At 39.2% G+C, this 18100-nt stretch overlaps 1 protein-coding gene across 1 annotated transcript; it reads left to right on the forward strand.

Moving 5' to 3' along the window:
* Positions 1-12362: 12362 nt before the first annotated feature.
* Positions 12363-13482, forward strand: nkx2.9 (NK2 transcription factor related, locus 9; the record flags this gene model as incomplete). The annotated part of the gene is made up of 2 exons (XM_083923960.1): positions 12363-12522; positions 12914-13482. 2 exons carry the CDS (start codon positions 12363-12365, stop codon positions 13480-13482), a joined length of 729 nt encoding a protein of 242 aa, XP_083780086.1.
* Between the last annotated feature and the right edge of the window lie 4618 nt (positions 13483-18100).

Consider the following 18100-nt stretch of genomic DNA (forward strand, 5'->3'; position numbering starts at 1 on the left):
AAATAAGATAAGACTATATGGAGCTTTAATGTGCAGGGAGGCCGCTGCTTTTTGGGGGAAATGCCATCACATCACTGGAGCGCCTTTAAAATAACCCGCACAGATGACTCTAACCTTTGCAGCCCAAACGGCGGTGACACCATTAAAGTCTTTCTGCAGGTTAGCACTTTAGTGCGGCCTTAATGAGGACGAACGCGGGTTAACGACGTATGTAGTCGTGTTTCAGAGGCCAGGCCCGGGTTTCAGCAGAGAGGGACAAAAAGAAACAATATTTACGACACTTTTAAGCATACATCACTTTGACATCTGTTCGTCTGGCACCTGGCATCCATTAGTATTAGATATTTTATTCCGCCCTAATTTGGTGCGCTCTTTGTCCCGAACTAAGGACACCGGGGAGAAATGGCGAGCTGTACCTTTAGTGCGCTTTTACGCGACGTTTCCTTTGTGCAGAAAAGTGCAAATGGGGTGTTGATGCAGACCACACCGCTGCGTTATGCGCTAAACTGGAGGAATCGTTGACTCATACCTGGATTGGACTTGTGTTACATTTCCTCATCCATTAAGATCCCTTGAATGAGCGCAGGAACATTCCTGCAATTAGTCCGTTTTGGGCACACGAGCGTCCGATTTTTACACAGTGTTATTAGATTACTGAGTGGACTGAGTGTTCAATATCTTCATAAACAAACAGAGTCAGATGTTTAATGTCAGTGAGAATTGTGACAAAGTACAAGGTCTCTGATGTGTTTTTGTTATTTGATTAGCCGTCATGGAGCCGGCAAGGAAAATAAACCAATAAAAGGTATAAATTCTATGAATTACAATAACTTTTCCTCTATTTTGTTCTCAGTTCAGTTGTGCTTGATGTGCCTCTTTCTTCTTAATGAAGAAGAGAGCAGCTTCACAGGGTTAAAGCCGCACCGAGGCCTCCTTAAAGCGCTCGGCATGCAGCGTGGTGACACTCCCAGCATGGAAATGAGGTGAGGCTGATGGTTTTATTGCAACTTTTAATGACATGTTAGTGGAATCTGAAGCAGCACACGTTGATGAATGATGAATCGGCTACAGTAAGTTGACTTTACTGCAAGAATGATAATGATAAGGGGGCATCCAGAGCTCGTTGAGCAACAGATGCTCCTGAGATGACATTTCAAGTTGATTCCTGGGAGTCAATCAGGCAGACATGTTAAAGCAACTTCTTTTCCCCCCCCTGAAGTCTCCGTGTGTGTCCTCATTGGTCAGACTGTCCGCAGAGGGTCACTGAGTGTCAACACTGTGACCAGACTGCATGTTTATTCCAAAATACAGTGGCGCCATCTGGTGGATACATGGTGTCTCTAGATTAATATGACACTACTGTTGTTAAGATGTTTGAGGTTGTGCTCATTTGAACTCCTTTAAATACTGTTTGGTGGATTAATCTACAGTAATGCATCATATTCTTTAATATCATCACGTGTGTGTACGTGGCTGTCCTGTGACCACTTGAACGACTTATCCCTAAAAAGTCAAAATTTCATGCTTCCAACTAATCCGAGAGGCTTTTTAAATTATTTCTTTATCTAAAGAAGTAGGAGAATTTTCTCACACTAAATTATTAATAACAATAATAATAATAATAATAATAATAATAATAATAATAATAATAATAAGAAGAAGAAGAAGAAGAAGAAGAAGAAGAAGAAGAAGAAGAAAAAGAAAAAGAAAAGACAAATAAAATTAATGATAAATAAGTAATAAAAATAATAATAAAGCATAATTTAAAAAAACAATGAAATAACACCAGTAATACAAATAATGAAAAATAAAATAATAATCCATGCGTGGAATGACCATACATAATAAATGTGTGTGGAAATTTTAAAATAGCCACATTTGCTTATGATGCACTTTATCTAAGAGTAGGACTGGGAGTCAGAATCAGATTCAGAGTCAGAAATACTTTTACTATAAAGTGTTTTTGTTTCAAACTCCAGCTACACAAACAACATATTTAACAACAACAATATTATACGGATAACATATTTGTAAAAACGTCTGAAATCAATATTAGATTATCAATATTAAATATAAAAATTAAATATTCTAATATTCAATATTAAATTATCAACAAAACATTTACCAATATTGCAATAAATTGGAAGAATGCAAAAGTACAAGACAAACACTTTAATATCCAGTTTTGTTTTATTTTTTGACAACATTTTGTAAAAATGTGAATCGTTGAAACAGACTTTTGTTGAAACGTACATTTAATCATACTGACAAATTTGATGCACTACTTTACTTGAGTATTCACGGTACGTTATACATTGTGTATGAACATATTGTACTTTTTACTCCACTACCTTTATTTAATTACCAGCTTTATTCTAGAATAACATTCTACACATACAACACATGATGATCTATATACAACAAATATAACATTTATAGATTAAATATACCTATAGTACAAAACAGTTACAACAGTGAAATAGTAATAACATGAATGTATTAGTAATAACATGTAAAAGTATAAAGCTAACAAGGGCGACGTTTTTCTGCTTTATAGTTTCTTTTACTTTTGTTACTTCAAGTACATTTTTCTAAAGATACTTTACTTAAGGGAGGTGAACAATGTAAGACTTTTACTTGAACACTTCAGTTTATAACATCTACAGCGCCCTCTGCACACTGACTGCAGCGCCACAGAAATAAAGGGCCTTGTTTCATCCAGTCAGATTATATTCGCCCCTCTGAGTTCACTGCTCTTCCCTCAGTTACGATACGACATGATACAGCACAATACAGCACGATACAGCATAATATAACATGATACAACACAATTACAACACGACACGATACGGCACGACATGGTTACGGCACGACACGATACGATACAGCACGATACAATTCGATATGGCACAATACGATATGGCACGACATGGTTATGGCACGACACGATACGATACAGCACGATACAATTCGATACGGCACGATACAATACAGCACGCTACAATTCGATAGGACACAATACAATACGGTATGAGACAGCACAATATGACACAATATGACACGATAGGATACGATTGAATACGACATGACATGATACAACATGATACCATACAGCACTATACCATTCAATACGATACAACATGATTTGGCACGATAGGATTGAATACAACACAATATGGCACAATATGGCACAATACGATACAACACAATATGGCACAATATGGCACAATACGATACAACACAATACGGCACGATATGGCACTATACGATACAACACAATACGGCACGATATGGCACTATACGATACAACACAATACGGCACGATATGGCACAATACGATACAACACAATACGGCACGATATGGCACAATACGATACAACACAATACGGCACGATATGGCACAATACGATACAACACAATACGGCACGATATGGCACAATACGATACAACACAATACGGCACGATATGGCACTATACGATACAACACAATACGGCACGATATGGCACTATACGATACAACACAATACGGCACGATATGGCACTATACGATACAACACAATACGATTCGACATGACACAGCACAATACAACACGATACGATTCAATACGACACAATAAGGCACAATACGACATGATACAACATGATATGATACAGTACGATTCGATACGATACAATACGGCACAATATGACACGACACAATACGACAAGACTTGAAACAACACGATATGATGTGATACACTTTATTGTCCCTGTAGTCAAATTTGCCTTGGGCTCAGATGCTGCACACATAAAGCTGCCTCTACAATAGTAAGGATCAAAAGCAAACAGCATATAAACAAGCAAACATTACACCTTTTGCGCATAATGCACAGTCAGTGATAAGAACACCGTGAATTTCACGCAACTTTAAGAGGTAGGCATAAATACTTTATATCGTCTGCCAGAGGGTAAGAGCTCATACTCTGTGCTTGCCTGAGAAACAGACTGCTCATAAATTGACTGGAAGGACTGGTGTTCATTCCTCCACATAACCTTCATCGCAGTCTGTACCAGACAAACAAGCTCCACGCTGACACCTCTTACCTGACTGTGCGCTCTAATACAGCCTGGTGGAATAAGAAGATTCTGTTCATTTAGTTCTGTTTAAACATGTAAACTAAAAAACAAACAACAATAATGAACTAAATGAACAAACTCAATACACACATGCTCATGAACAACATGGAATAAAAATACCACAAATATATAAATATTACACATCCGAAAAGGGGTAGGAAGAAGTTCTCACTTATCTGACCCTACCCCTTCTCCATAACGGAAACATTCAATCATATTTATCAAATATACACTCAGACAACTCTGCCAGTGCTGATATGTACAACCCAAACATCCACTCCGTCAGTGTCATTTATGCACTAAACAACCCTTCCTCGTCCCTATACCTTTGGTAAATCTTCTTGAATTGATTTCAATTTGGACTTTATTGTAGTTGTACATTTAATACATTCCACAAATTGAAATGCACATGCTCTTCATCGCTGTATGGACTCGCTGTTTTTATTAAAAATGATTTCAAATTATGACCCCCCTCTGTGTGTTACTAGGCATTGAGTTTTTTTCTTGCATCATTATCATCATATTATATCATCACGTTAGTGTGTCCCAGATATCCAACATTTACTTATGGAAAAATAGAAATATCACAGTCTAAAAATACTACATTACAAGTAAAAGTCCAGAATTCAAAATGTTACTTAAGTAAAAGTACAGCAGTATTACCAGCAAAATGTACTATCAGAGTATCAAAGGTAAAAGTACTCATTTTGTAGAATGGCTGCTTTCAAAAGTGTCATTATTACTATAAATATTATCACTAATAGGTTCCTATAAGGGCAGTTTACAGTCATATAGTACTGCATCATATTACATAGGCATGGCATGTGTTTTACGTATAAAGTAGCAGAAAATAGAAATACCCAAGTAAAGTACAAGTACGTCAAAATTGTACTGAACTACAGTACTGAAGTAAATGTCCAGCTGAACACCAAAGTAGCCCACTTGAAGGAACACACCTGAAGATTGAATGTTTCCTCATTTATGACCACTGGACTTTGAGCCACAGGAGAGTCCAGAACCATCTCCTCAGTTTTCCACACATTTATAACGAGAGGGTTGACATCGCATCACTCACTGCACAAAACTTTCAGCGACATTAACAACAGGCGGGCAAAAAAGGGCCCAAACAAACACTTTACTTCACTTCATCTCTGTTGGCAAAGCAGATGTGGAAGTTCCGGAGAACTCCACCCACAGTTTGTGGTTGTTTGGAAAGAGCTGAGGGAGGACGAGCTTGTGTTCCAGTTTTAAAGTGTGTCCTGTAGAGGGCAACCACGTATCACACATGTCCAAAAAGTCAGGGGTTGCAATGACAGTCCAGAGTCCTAATCTGGTGGATGTTGCTCAGAAGTGACAGGTTTTATCTTCAGGAAGTAAGAGACAAAAAAGTATTGAGTGGATTTGAGCAGACTGTCAGCACCGTGATCGCAGTGACCGACGCCCGCGCTCTGTTTCCACGGTGCACCTCAGTTTCAAACAGGACTGAAACAGGTAGAGAACAGGAAATGATCTTGCACGGTTCCTTGCCTTTCCCTTCCATTTTCTCATTTCATTGTGAAACAAATATATCAGATGTTCCCTGTCTATCAAACGTTTGTCAGTGGAAAAAGAAAGATGATTATTAATAGTGTGGCCTTTTGCTTTTTGCACAGTATTAACTAATGAGTAATGCGGCTTTCTGTTGTAGAAATGCAACAACGCTGACCATCATCTGAGTTTCGGGGGCTGCAGATCTCCTGCTTTGATGCATGTAAGTGTCATTTATTTACTTCAAAGCATCATGTTGACATTATAATCACTAAAGTGAGTACAGTAAGACTCCTTGTTAGCTGTGTAGAAGCAGTATCTGGTTGGTTAATAGTCTGGAACTCCTTTTCTTGTTTTTTGTTGTTGTGATTAACAGAGAGGATAGATCTTTTCGAGGTACATAGTGTGTCATAGTGTAATACAAATGTTTACATGTATTTACTTATTGTGACTTATTTCCACACTGACGATGGCAGGTGTGACAACAACTCATCTCAAAAGTTTTTTCATTATTTTTGAGAGACTTTTGCTTTTTATGGCTTTGATTTATATAGCGCCTTTCTCAAGGTGCTATACAGAGTCCAGGTTCCATTCATTCACACAGACATACATGGTGGTGGTAAACTACGTAGTAGTCACAGCTGCCCTGGGGCAGACTGACGGAAGCGTGGCAGCCAATCAGCGCCTATGGCCCCTCCGACCACCTCCTCAAACATACGGCAGTCATACACATTCACACAAGGCAAGGTGGCTGAAGTGTCTTGCCCAAGGACACAACGACCATGACACAAGTAGGGCAGGGCGGGGATCGAACGGCTGACTCTTCGGACATTGGCCAACTCGCTCCACCAACTGAGCCACAGTCGCCCACAACACTATTGTTTTGATTGTTTTGTTTTTACTTCTTTATTCAGGGCAGTTTCACTGATAGACAGCCTCTCTGTTACAGGGATGCTCGGATTACAGTTGCACATATTCACACATGGAAGCTGCCCAGTACAAGCAGTGTCTGGTCGCTTGCCACTGAGCATTTCCACTGGAGCCTTGCTCAAGGGCACCTCAGCTCACATTTAGGCCACCACTGCCCCTTTGAGTCAACAGACTGAGGTTTTAATATTTCATCTCTCTATTTGTTTAATTGGAGGAATGGCCGATCGATCACTGCTGGCTTTATTATTTGCACGTTACTTAAAGGGACTTGTGGCGTTCAAGTCACTTTATTCTTATGATTTTTCTCTTTTCAGTTCAACACTCAAACATTTAAAACATATGTTATTTCTTTACACTTTATGTCCATAAGACTGTGAAATAGTTCTCTCAAAATATCAAATGATTTGACCTTTAAATATTGTGATGTTAGCTGGCTCTTCCTAGTGTGTGACACATAATTTGGAGTGCCCTTGCTGTTAATTTGTACTTTTTAAACACTTTATTCTATAGTGTTAGAACGTCCTGTTGATGTCCCACTCTTCCCTGTTTTGTAACTCCTTTAATGAAAATCATGTTGGTACACACTAGGTTTTGTGTCTTAGAGCACTGTATAAACAAACCTGACTTTTTTTCTGACACGTTTTTTACTAAGCAGCACACACACAGCTGCTACATGATCAAGCAGCCTCACCAGACCCCGGTTTACTGCACAGAGAGAGACATGACCGCCAAGTCGTTATCCCCCTGTAGCCCCTCTCCAAAATGCTAATGGTATTTACAGGACTGGGAGAAGGGAGAGGACACCAGGGGCAGGTGCAGCTGCTGGAGCATCGTGCTACACTGAGGAGTAACAGAGGGCTCTTTGTGGGTGTTGAGGTGATGGATAATCAGTCAGGCTGAGATCAGATAAACACCCTGGGCTTTAGCTTTGTGTTCGGTTGACTTGTAAAACTGCAAGCTCACAGTTTGAGCCGCCCTATAGTGTTTAGAACTGGACAACAAATGCGCGTTTGGGTAAAGGACAGTGACTTAGATGAGCAGTGATATCGCAGTTAAGTAAATAATAAAACCTTTATTTATAATGCATTTTACAAGTTTGAGTTCTTCACAATAAATAAAGGCAGAATACAAGAACAAATTCACACGTTAATTTCTTCATGGCTGGACTATTGTAACATTTTTTGGGGGGAAAACATCAATAGGTGTTGGGGAGCACTACTACATATGTGAAAAAAAACTTGACTCCAGACGGAGCTGTATGAAGTCTGATGCTTTAAATGATGTCACTTGAGGCTGTTTGGAGCCACACTTGGTTATTGATATGTTTGGCTGTAGTTATGAATTCCAACTGAATAGTTAAGAATATGTCCTGAGACTTCCCTAAATTAGTTGGCTATCTTTTGTCCTTTTGTTATCAGAGGGTGCCCCTAGAGGTGAATTAAGGTAACTTAAATCACATATTTTAATATAATAAATCAGAATCTGAATCAGAAATACTTTAATAATCCCAGAGGGAAATTATTATTGTTACAAAACTCCAGATATACAAACAGCAAATATTATACAGACTAAACATATATTAGAAAAAACTCAAATTTAAATTTACAGAAATTAATATTTACAGTAGTGAAATATATACTATATATATATATATATATATATATATATATACACAATATGTACAATTAATACATATTTATTTTTGATAATTATCAGTTGCTTCTGAAATCATGTTTTAATGCTTCTGCCCCAACATGATTGGGTGAGGACTGGTTCCCAATGAGGCAATTTATCATCAGTTTGGGATGAAGACTACAAGTTTGACAATGTTAGAAAAATCTTTGGTTGTGGATTAAAGGTCTTCAAAGGTCCACCTGAACCTGTATGGAGCAGAGACCCGACCCAGGACCCGTATGTGTTCAGATCCTTAGTTTAAACGGTTAATTGGGTCTGGGTATCATTACTGTATCAGCTCTGACCCGGTCTGTGTCTTCCAGGTCTGACATTTCTCAGTTTTACATGGATCCGGATCCCAGCTTTCAAATAATACAAGGGTTCAGTTCCTGTAAGTAGCCTACTTATTTGGGTCTTTTTGGGTTCGGGCACATATTTCTGGACCTGTGAAGACCTCTACAAAGAAGTAGTTTATCAGACCTCTGTAGCCCACTCCTCGTCATCTTCACTCTAGGGTACATTAGTTGCTACTACTGTAGCATTACACACTTAAACCCGCGACCAAACTGTCAGTAGTCAAGATGCATTGTGGGCTATGTAGGCGTTAAGTTTTGACAAGATTGATTGGAAATAAAAGAGACAATGGCTGTATTTGAAACTGCCTAGTAGCACGCAGTATGAAACTGTCACACTGACTTATTTAGCAGTCTGTTAGGCCCGGCTTAGCTTTGTCTAGTTTTGGTAAAACTGAAGTGAGACAGTTTTTGTGACCTCTTTGACTTTGTATTAGTAGATGAGGTACACTGCTGGTTTGATGCATGCTGGAGATTTTTTTCCAAATCAGTACAATATCCAGGTATTTTTTGCATACATCAGATTTAGCTTTTGTTCACATATGCACTGCATACTACATGCTACATGCATGCTTTTGACCAAATCCAATCCTGGCATTATCTCTGGCTCTACTGCATTGGCTTTGTACTGCAGCCTATTGCCACCGCTTTGAAACAGTTTCAACTTCTAAATCAACAAACAAACAAATACATTATAAAAGTACAAAAGATAGTTGGTCTTGAGACCTTTAATATATAAATATTAGGTTTAATGATGCAGTAAAAAGGGAATTGTTCCAAATTTAAGAGGCCAATGCAAAGTCTACCTTAATTTTCAGTGAACATCTAGAAGACGCTGGTTAGCTGAGAGACATGAAGTTACTGTATGGACACAACTGCTCAGAAATGGCCTGATTTGTTAAATATCCCATCACAATGTTTGGAAAACATACAGTATAAAGATACTCTGCTTTGATTAATACTTCGTTTTTACACAAGTTCAATTACATTGTTCAAATGCTTGAAATTCCACCTCTTGCTACCTCCCTGAAGAATAGAGAATACACTCAAACTTCACACAGGATGTATCCTCCTTCACTGAAAAGTCCATTTCTTAATGTTTGGGCACTGATGGTTTCAAATCTCATCACACTTGTGTAAGTTACTTATTGAAGAGGGACTGGCTACAAAATGATTTTGTACGTATGTCAGACTCAGATTTAAGATGAGCAAAGAAACTTTCCATCTTCAGCAGATTGATTAATGTGAAAACCATCACTGCACATACAAACGTCCAACTGAATTAACAATAAGCAAAACACATTTCGGAGTGACTAAGACTATGTATATAATTTAAATACTGGAGTAAATGACTTTGTGTGGTTCAGTCTTGAATTACAGGCTTGGGCATATTTATTGAGGTCTGAAATGTTAAACAGTGTCAGTTCAGCTGCTTAATCCAGAACCATGTGGGAAAAATCTCCATTTGGCTGAGAAGGGGATTGGGAATGGAGAGCTGAACAACAGAGTAAATATTTGGCAGTGGAGAGCTCTTGGGGCTGCAGAGGACCCTCTCTGGCTGAAGCCTGCGGGTGTTAAATAGATTAAGTGGCTGCTGGGTCATTGTGGACAGAGAAATTCCCGCTCTTTGGACATGACTTTTCTTTGCCTTTGCGTGTTTTTGCTCTCCAATCGAGTGCCTTCTGTGAACTATCCACTCCAGCAGACCTGTAGTACTGTAATCCGCTGGTGTTTGTCAACCGCTGGGAGGCTGGTGTGTACACAGACATTATGCATAGCAGGGGGGTCAGTCCTAAAGTCAGATTATATCAAATTTAATTTTAAAGGTGATTTATGTTGTTTGTTTTGCCAGGAAACGCGTGTGCGTAATGTGCGTAAAAACGGGAGATAACTGTGGATTTCGGAGCATTTTGGGCAGATTATTCAGGTCACCGACTGTTGAACTGTGAAAATCTAACAGCAATTTAATACGTCTTGAATCACACATGTAATATTGCTCCGGACTATAGACTTGGCGGCAGTAGACGCAGAGCAGTAGATAGTGTCCCAGGTCCTATTCAGCTCCATTCAAAACCATGACAACACGGAACAAGCTCGGATTTATCCTGCAAAGTTAAAGGACATTGTGCCGGGGCGTCAATCAGGCATTATTAGGGGACTGAACAAATGCAAAATCTTGACTGGAACAAATGCTTCCAACGGGTCTCGGACGCGGGGCTACATTTTCCCCTTTTGTTCCCCTCCTCTGGTTGGCATGTATTTGTGTTCCCTCTCGGCCGACCACCCAGGACGACTGGGGAGGCATGTCCACTAGCAACACTCTTCTCCCCGGCCTTATGCACCTCGCTGAAGTGGATGAGGGCCGATATCAATATCAAATACGGGGGGAAACCCCCCACATAAGGCTGGAATCAAGCTTTGCATTTAATGCGTTTTATATGTGAGGAGCGACAAAAAGAGCCAAGATATGAGGCTGCAGGCGTCATGGGTGGAGGATGATCGGACCACTTTAATACGAGGAGGCCGGAATTTAAAACGTTACAATAACAAATAATGGAAAAAGAAAATAATGTTTTAGAAGCCACAGTGTTCCCCATCAGTAGTTCCCCATCAGTAGTGATGAATGATCAATCGTTTATTTCATTGATTACCAATTAATAAAATCGTGTCATCAGTCACTGCTCCAATTTGTCAGAAGCTGACTCAGGCATTCCTAGACGTTTAAGTAATCACTGTACAATGAATTTGCCCCCACAACACAATAATGATTATGTTTTTGTAACACATTTACAGCCTTTAACATGTATATGCACATTTAATACATGTTTATAACACAATATAGCTAACAGGAGTACAATTATTACTTCTCGTATTAGACATATTTGTAGTGTTTTAACTCTGCTTTACTATAATATCATATTTTACCTTTTTATCTACTTGTGTATTGTGTCTTTACACCAGCCCCCACAGGAGGAGTTACAGCTGTGGACAAAAAAAAACTTCTATGCTTATAACAACACTATAGTGTGTTAGAAACTATTTATTAAATGTTAAGTAAAGTTGTAGCCGTTTTTAAATGTGCATGTTAGCCTACACATCATAAACCATCCGGAAAACTCCAAAAGAAGGAATTTCCTGTGAAACCTTCCCTGGATATGTCAAAGGAAATTTCCTCAACCATCCATAAACGTCAACACTTCTCACGCCTGCAATTAATACGCCTCTAATGGACGCATTAGTTAAACCAACTTGCAGGCATCACGCTAATTGCTCACTTTGTATGCAAATGTTGGACACGTTGTTTGGGCGAGAGCAGGGAGGGAGGAGGGGGGGTTTGATGATGGGATGGGCTCTGTTGTCAGTTGCCACCCAAGACGTGATTCAGCTCCAACAATCACCATTATCTGTTCCCCAGTTTGACGATACGAGACGAATCTGTAATGATGACGAGTGTTTCCTTCGCTCATTGTTGAAGGTTTTCCTTTCTTACTCCGCACCTACCATCATTGGGTGACAGCACTCCAGCCATTCAGGTACTCAGCGGTAGGAGGAGGCTTTATAAGCGCAGCAGCCTTGTGTTTGCAGCTTATGGAGTGCTGTTTGTGTAAACACTGAGCCCAGTGCACACATTGGTTTCCGAGCTGGTGTTTGGACAGCGCGTAAAGTGGAGTGGATCCGCTGCGTTTTCTTTCTCCTTCTTGGATAAATTTACTTTTTTTTTTTTTAACGCAAAACAAACCCCGGATTGCACGCACGGACGCGATGGCCGCCCCGACCAAGTTCAGTTTTTCCGTCAGGAGCATCCTGGATTTGCCTGAGCAGGATGCGGAGGCAGCGCCGCGGTCCTCCCCGCTCTACTCCTCCTGCTCCTCCAGCTCGCCGTACAGCTCCTGGATGGACTGCGACCGGAGTCCTTGCATGTGTGAGTACATGATTAAAACCATGGCAGGTTGATGATGCTTAATCTGTTGCATGCAATTTATTGAAATATCATCCATCCATTCGCCCGAGTATAAAAAATATTATTGTTTTTATTTTAATAGCTTATTTTTTAAATAATAAAGAACCTTTAATCGAGCTTGTTATTTTCATAGCATTATTATTTAATATATATATATATATATATAGATAGATAGATAGATAGATAGATAGATAGATAGATAGATAGATAGATAGATAGATAGATAGATAGATAGATAGATAGATAGATAGATGACGTCCTAAGGAGAGAGGGGGCTCAAAAATGTGTGATATACCATTATTTCTTTGCCCTATATGAATTTTGGACTAACCTGCATAATGTATTTCCGCAGCTTCTGACGAAGGTAGTCTCGAGGCCTCCCCCGACTCAACAAAGCCGGATGACTCGTCCCTGAATTCGGAGCCCGACAAGAGCAAGAAGAGCAAGAAGCGCCGGGTTTTGTTCTCCAAGGCTCAGACCCTGGAGCTGGAGAGGCGTTTCCGTCAGCAGCGCTACCTGTCCGGCCCGGAGAGGGAGCAGCTGGCCCGGCTCCTTAGCCTGACCCCTACCCAGGTGAAGATCTGGTTCCAGAACCACCGCTACAAGATGAAGAGAGGCCGTGCGGAGGGAGCGCTGCAGGACGCGGATATACCGCAGCCTCCGCTGCTGCGCCGTGTCGTTGTTCCGATCCTAGTCCGGGATGGGAAACCTTTTCACACCTGCTTACTAGACACGGAGAAGGCGGGCTGTTTACCTCATTCTCAGGCGGTACCCTTTCCCTTAGCCTACCCGTCTCTTCAGCATCCGGCCTCCGTCACTCTTCCTCCAAGGTACCACCAGCACTTTCCCACCGCCGCGGCCTCCAGATTCGCCTGGAGGGACTTCTGGAGCGACTCGGTCCACCTTAGTTCTTTCAAGTGAAGGCCTCATTTCAATGCACAAACTCATTTAGAATTGCATCAAATGTTTTCTGAATGTTTTGCAAATTTTCGAGCAACTTAAACATTTAGATTTTCACTATAGAACGACGGATATTTTGCACATTTTATTTTGATATGTTACTATTTTTTAAAATGCTGATCATTCCTTTCTCACACACGGGCTTACTGGTGTAGCCTGTATATTTTTAATTATCCTTTGAAATAATGTATTTGTATGTGGAGCTCATGAAACATAATATTTGTATAAATAACTTTTGTTGAAGACAAAAAGGGCGCAGTAGGCTTTAGGCGGCGATAGAAGAGAAGCCACTATTATGACTGTTTGAAGGAAATAATAATGATATTTGTTGTCTTTAAGGAGACGTTCTTTAAAGGTTTTAACTGTTTACACTGTTTCTTTTTGTGAACGAAATTATTAATAAAAAGTTTCTGATATTTTGTATGATACATTTTACTGTGTAATTTGCTTTTTTTCCAACTTGAAACTCAATCTGCATCAAATTCTGGGGGGAAAAACTGTTGCACAAGCAAATGTTTTTAAAAAACAAACAAAAACATCCAATCTATTTTATCTTTTAACTTTTGGGTTTAGTGTCTCATGTTTCTTTGGAACGAGTTTTTTTAGCTTCTCCCAATTGGAGTCAATTAAGGATCCAAGTCTAATGCATTCAGGATCATATTATGAACTCTAAAACATATTTAATTTGTAAAATGTAAAATATGTAGCAGGTCATGACAGGGGCCTGGGGCTTTTATAATGTAAAAAAAAAACCTAATTATGCATCCAAAAGCTGAGCAAACATCACTTCTAAATAGGACTGGGTTTGGTTAAGCATAAGAATACCCAGTAAACATTACAGCCCCTTTCACTCCAGCACCCTGTGGTTGTCTGGGCTGCTTTTCACTTTTATACAATTAACTTTTGTTATTCTGAGGCAAGTGGGACATACAGCTTCATGTGGAGATCTTGGTTTGTGTACTGTAGCTTGGAGATGTTTTTGAAGGGTGCAACAGGCTCTGAATTAAATGCCCTAATCCTCAATAATTTACTAGATAGCTGATCTCGTTCAGTTGAGGAGCAAGATGCTTTTTATAGCCGGAAATATGCAAGAAAAATAATAGTTTCATTGCTGTTTTTTGACACAGCAGATTTTACGAGTGTTGATATTTCATTGACACTTATTAGTGCTGTTTATCCTCAACAGTTAAATTAGCCTCTGAGCACAAATTTAGAGAAAATCTGCCTGTTGATCATATTCTCAAAGCGTATCATTCTTCAGGAAACGATCCGTCCTTGCTCTTTAAATGTATCACCATGAAAAATATGCCTCGGTGTTTAAAATCATGTCAGTATTTCATCAGTGACGAGGGGGGTCTTCTGCTTTCACGCCCCCTATAATGTTGTTTGCACGTCCTGTGACCCTGCAGCCCATCGTCCCTGTCACCTGGTCCTTTGTCCCCCTCGCTGGGGCCACCTTGTATCACATATGGAGGGGACTGGCCGAACCCCTCAGCTCGCTGCATCTCCCCTTAAACACTCTTTTTGTCTGCGTGTCTCCCCGTGAATGGACCATTGTCCCTCATCCAAAAGGGACCAAGACAAAATCTTTAGTGTTTCAATTCCCGTGATGTTTAATCAGTCCCTGCGACAAATTTATGAGGTTTAACTGCACAATGGTGTTTTAGAGCATCTTGGGGTTTAAGGGTGACAAAGACAGGCTTTTAGAGGTTGCCATTGGTTTTTTAAGTTGGTCAGAGGAATTGTCTGAAAAGGATGGGTTTGTATCAGCCTGCCCATCCTATAGTTTTACTTACTGGCCTGCCCGGGGGCCCCTTTCAGGAGAGTTATAAGGTCCACATAAACTAGGCCACAGGAGGAGTTTTGTTAAGTTGTTGCAAAAAACATTTAATGCATGTTATGTCTCTCAGAGTTAGAGGCTGATTCTGATTTCCAATTTCAGCACAGAATGTTTACCGGAAAGCTTTTTCCTGTTTCAAACACTGAAATTTCACAAATGATTGGACTTTGAATGCATGTATGTTATAGTTCGTCTTTGCATTTGCAGACAGTATGATTGTCTAAAAAATTGCAGTATAGGATACAAGTATAACAGTTTATATACTTGTATATAAAAATGGTTACTTGCATGCTCACCAAGTGCCCTAAAACGCTCTTTTAGAAACTTGAAAGTTGGATTTAGTTCAAATTTTATGTGCAACTTTAAGAAAAGATGTTTCAAGAGAACAAGGATGTTTGATTTGAGTTCATTTGGCCTTCAATTATTTAGTGTTTGAAGAACTACTGCAGATGTGAGGTTTATTGGTTATATGATGTACACAACTGTGATGAAATAAATAAGGACTGTATGTTCTTTTGTAAGCCTGTACGTGAGACAGAAGCTTGATTTACTTCTGCACTGTTCTGCACCAGAATTTGTGTCAGTTCAAATTGTGAGTTTTGTTGCATTACTTAAACAGTCTAAGTGCGTTGTACTATTACGATGTGATCACTGAGCGTACAAATCGGTTAAGTTGAACAAACTTAAAACCTCTTACTGGCTCATTATGAACTTCAGCAAGTCAAAATCTCATTGGCTAATCCGCTCCAAACTAGTCCGGGCCTGTTTGATGAAGACGGTTGCTTTTCTCTCGTTTTCACAGAGGAAGATTTTGTGTTTTATTAATTTGACTTAAAATATCTTCTATAGACTGCAGACTATAGGGCGTTATCTCCACGTGATTGAAAAAAACCCTGCATTTTCTCCGTTGCTCAGTCAGAGGACTACAAAGTAAATTGACAGTTGAGTGCAAGAAGATGGCATTTTCCCCGTCCATTGGTTTTCCCTCATTCTAGAAATTGGTGATTTATTTTTCATGTCAAATTGATGGAAAGAAAATATTGTATGACGCTGCCGTCAAATTAGAAAAATGTTATGTTTTTGAAATTTGGTGTGTAGCCCACATTTGAGTACAGCTATGAAGATGACATCATCATCACTGTATCATGTATGTTAACTGTTAACTTAGACAGTTTCACACCGTTTGGCAGAGGTGGTAAACAATACAAGTGATTTCATTTGACTTTTACGGGCCCTAGAGCGAATGTCTGTTTCATGTGTTTGTCATGTGAGCTCATAGAGGCCTGCTCTGTGACTGTCAGACAAGTGTAGACTCCACTTTCATTTCACAGTACAGACAAGTTTGTCTCTCATACTCAGTAGGGTCTTCATGATGCAGATGCCTTGTGCATTTCAGTCAGCCTCCTCTGCTTTGCACAACATTATGTATTCAACTGCTACTCTGTCAGCGAAATGATCCATCTAAATACAAAGTCTTTTCACAGTGCATTTTGTGCCTTTGCAACATTGGGTTTTGGCAACTTTGCATAAAGTTTAGCAAAAATTAGCTATATTTTGTGTTTGTTAGTTTATATATCATTTATGAATACAAGTCAAGATTTTAGTGGGGAATTTATTTTTAAGTTTTAACAACTAAAAATTGTACTTTGATTAATGACAAGTACAAATGATTTGCCTTTTACTGTGTTCAACTTGAGGCCAGGTCTTTTGGCCTTTATGTTGAATCTACTTAAACAAATTAAGTATCTCAATAATGCATTTCTTAACTAGTTTACATGGAATCTCATGCCTCTTCTTGTTTTAAAAGTAAAGTCAAAGTATCTGGACTTACAGTGTGGAGCTCAGAGTCGTGCTGCAGGTGAAGAGAACTTTATAGACTCAGTCAGAATACAGTCGATTACAAAATGTAGAGTTATTTAACTGGTGCGGCTTAATGCAGACAAACGTAGAAAATGGCCCACTGTATAATGATGCAACTGGTGTTAATTAGGTTAAATGTATAGCCCTCCAACCTGTTTGCAGCAACAACAACTCTTCAATTTGATATATGAAACAACTATTAAAAAGCAAGTCCCGTAAGATACTGATGTTTCCCTTTTTTCCTGGTATTTCTAAGTTTTTCTGAATAGAATAGAATAGAAATACTTTATTGATCCCAAGCTGTGCAACAGCAGCATTACATAGAGACACATCAAAACAGTAATATAGAAATACAATATAAAAGATATTTATACCTACCTGTATTTCTAAACTAAATCATTTCAGTGATGTCGGGGGCATTAAAGTCTACTAACAGTGTCATTTCATTTCCCAACATTTTTGAGTTGTGACAACTAACAAAAACATTTTCCACTGCCTCATAGTGACAGTTTACATGCATTTGTTGATGAGAGCAGCTCAACCAAAAAAAGCTATTCCTTGAAATACACAAAGTATCATATTGCTGACAAGGGTTCAGCCTCCCAATGTTAGAAGAGCTGTTCATGATCTAAAGGTACACCCTGCAGATACTCGATAATTAATACAAATTATATTTATGAATGAATAAAGATCAACATTTGCAATTCTTAACTACAGGAAGTGAATCTGAAAGAATAAAACATGACAGTTGTGTTTAGCTTCATCTTTGCATTCAACACACACTTGTTTTGAAACATTAAACGAAATGTGAAAACACCTTAAAGACACATTTTAATACATATATGAATACTTAAGAAAACGTTAGTTGTAGAAATACAG

This window comes from Echiichthys vipera, assembly GCF_963691815.1.
Source record: "Echiichthys vipera genome assembly, chromosome: 12".
Taxonomy (NCBI): Eukaryota; Metazoa; Chordata; class Actinopteri; order Perciformes; family Trachinidae; genus Echiichthys; species Echiichthys vipera.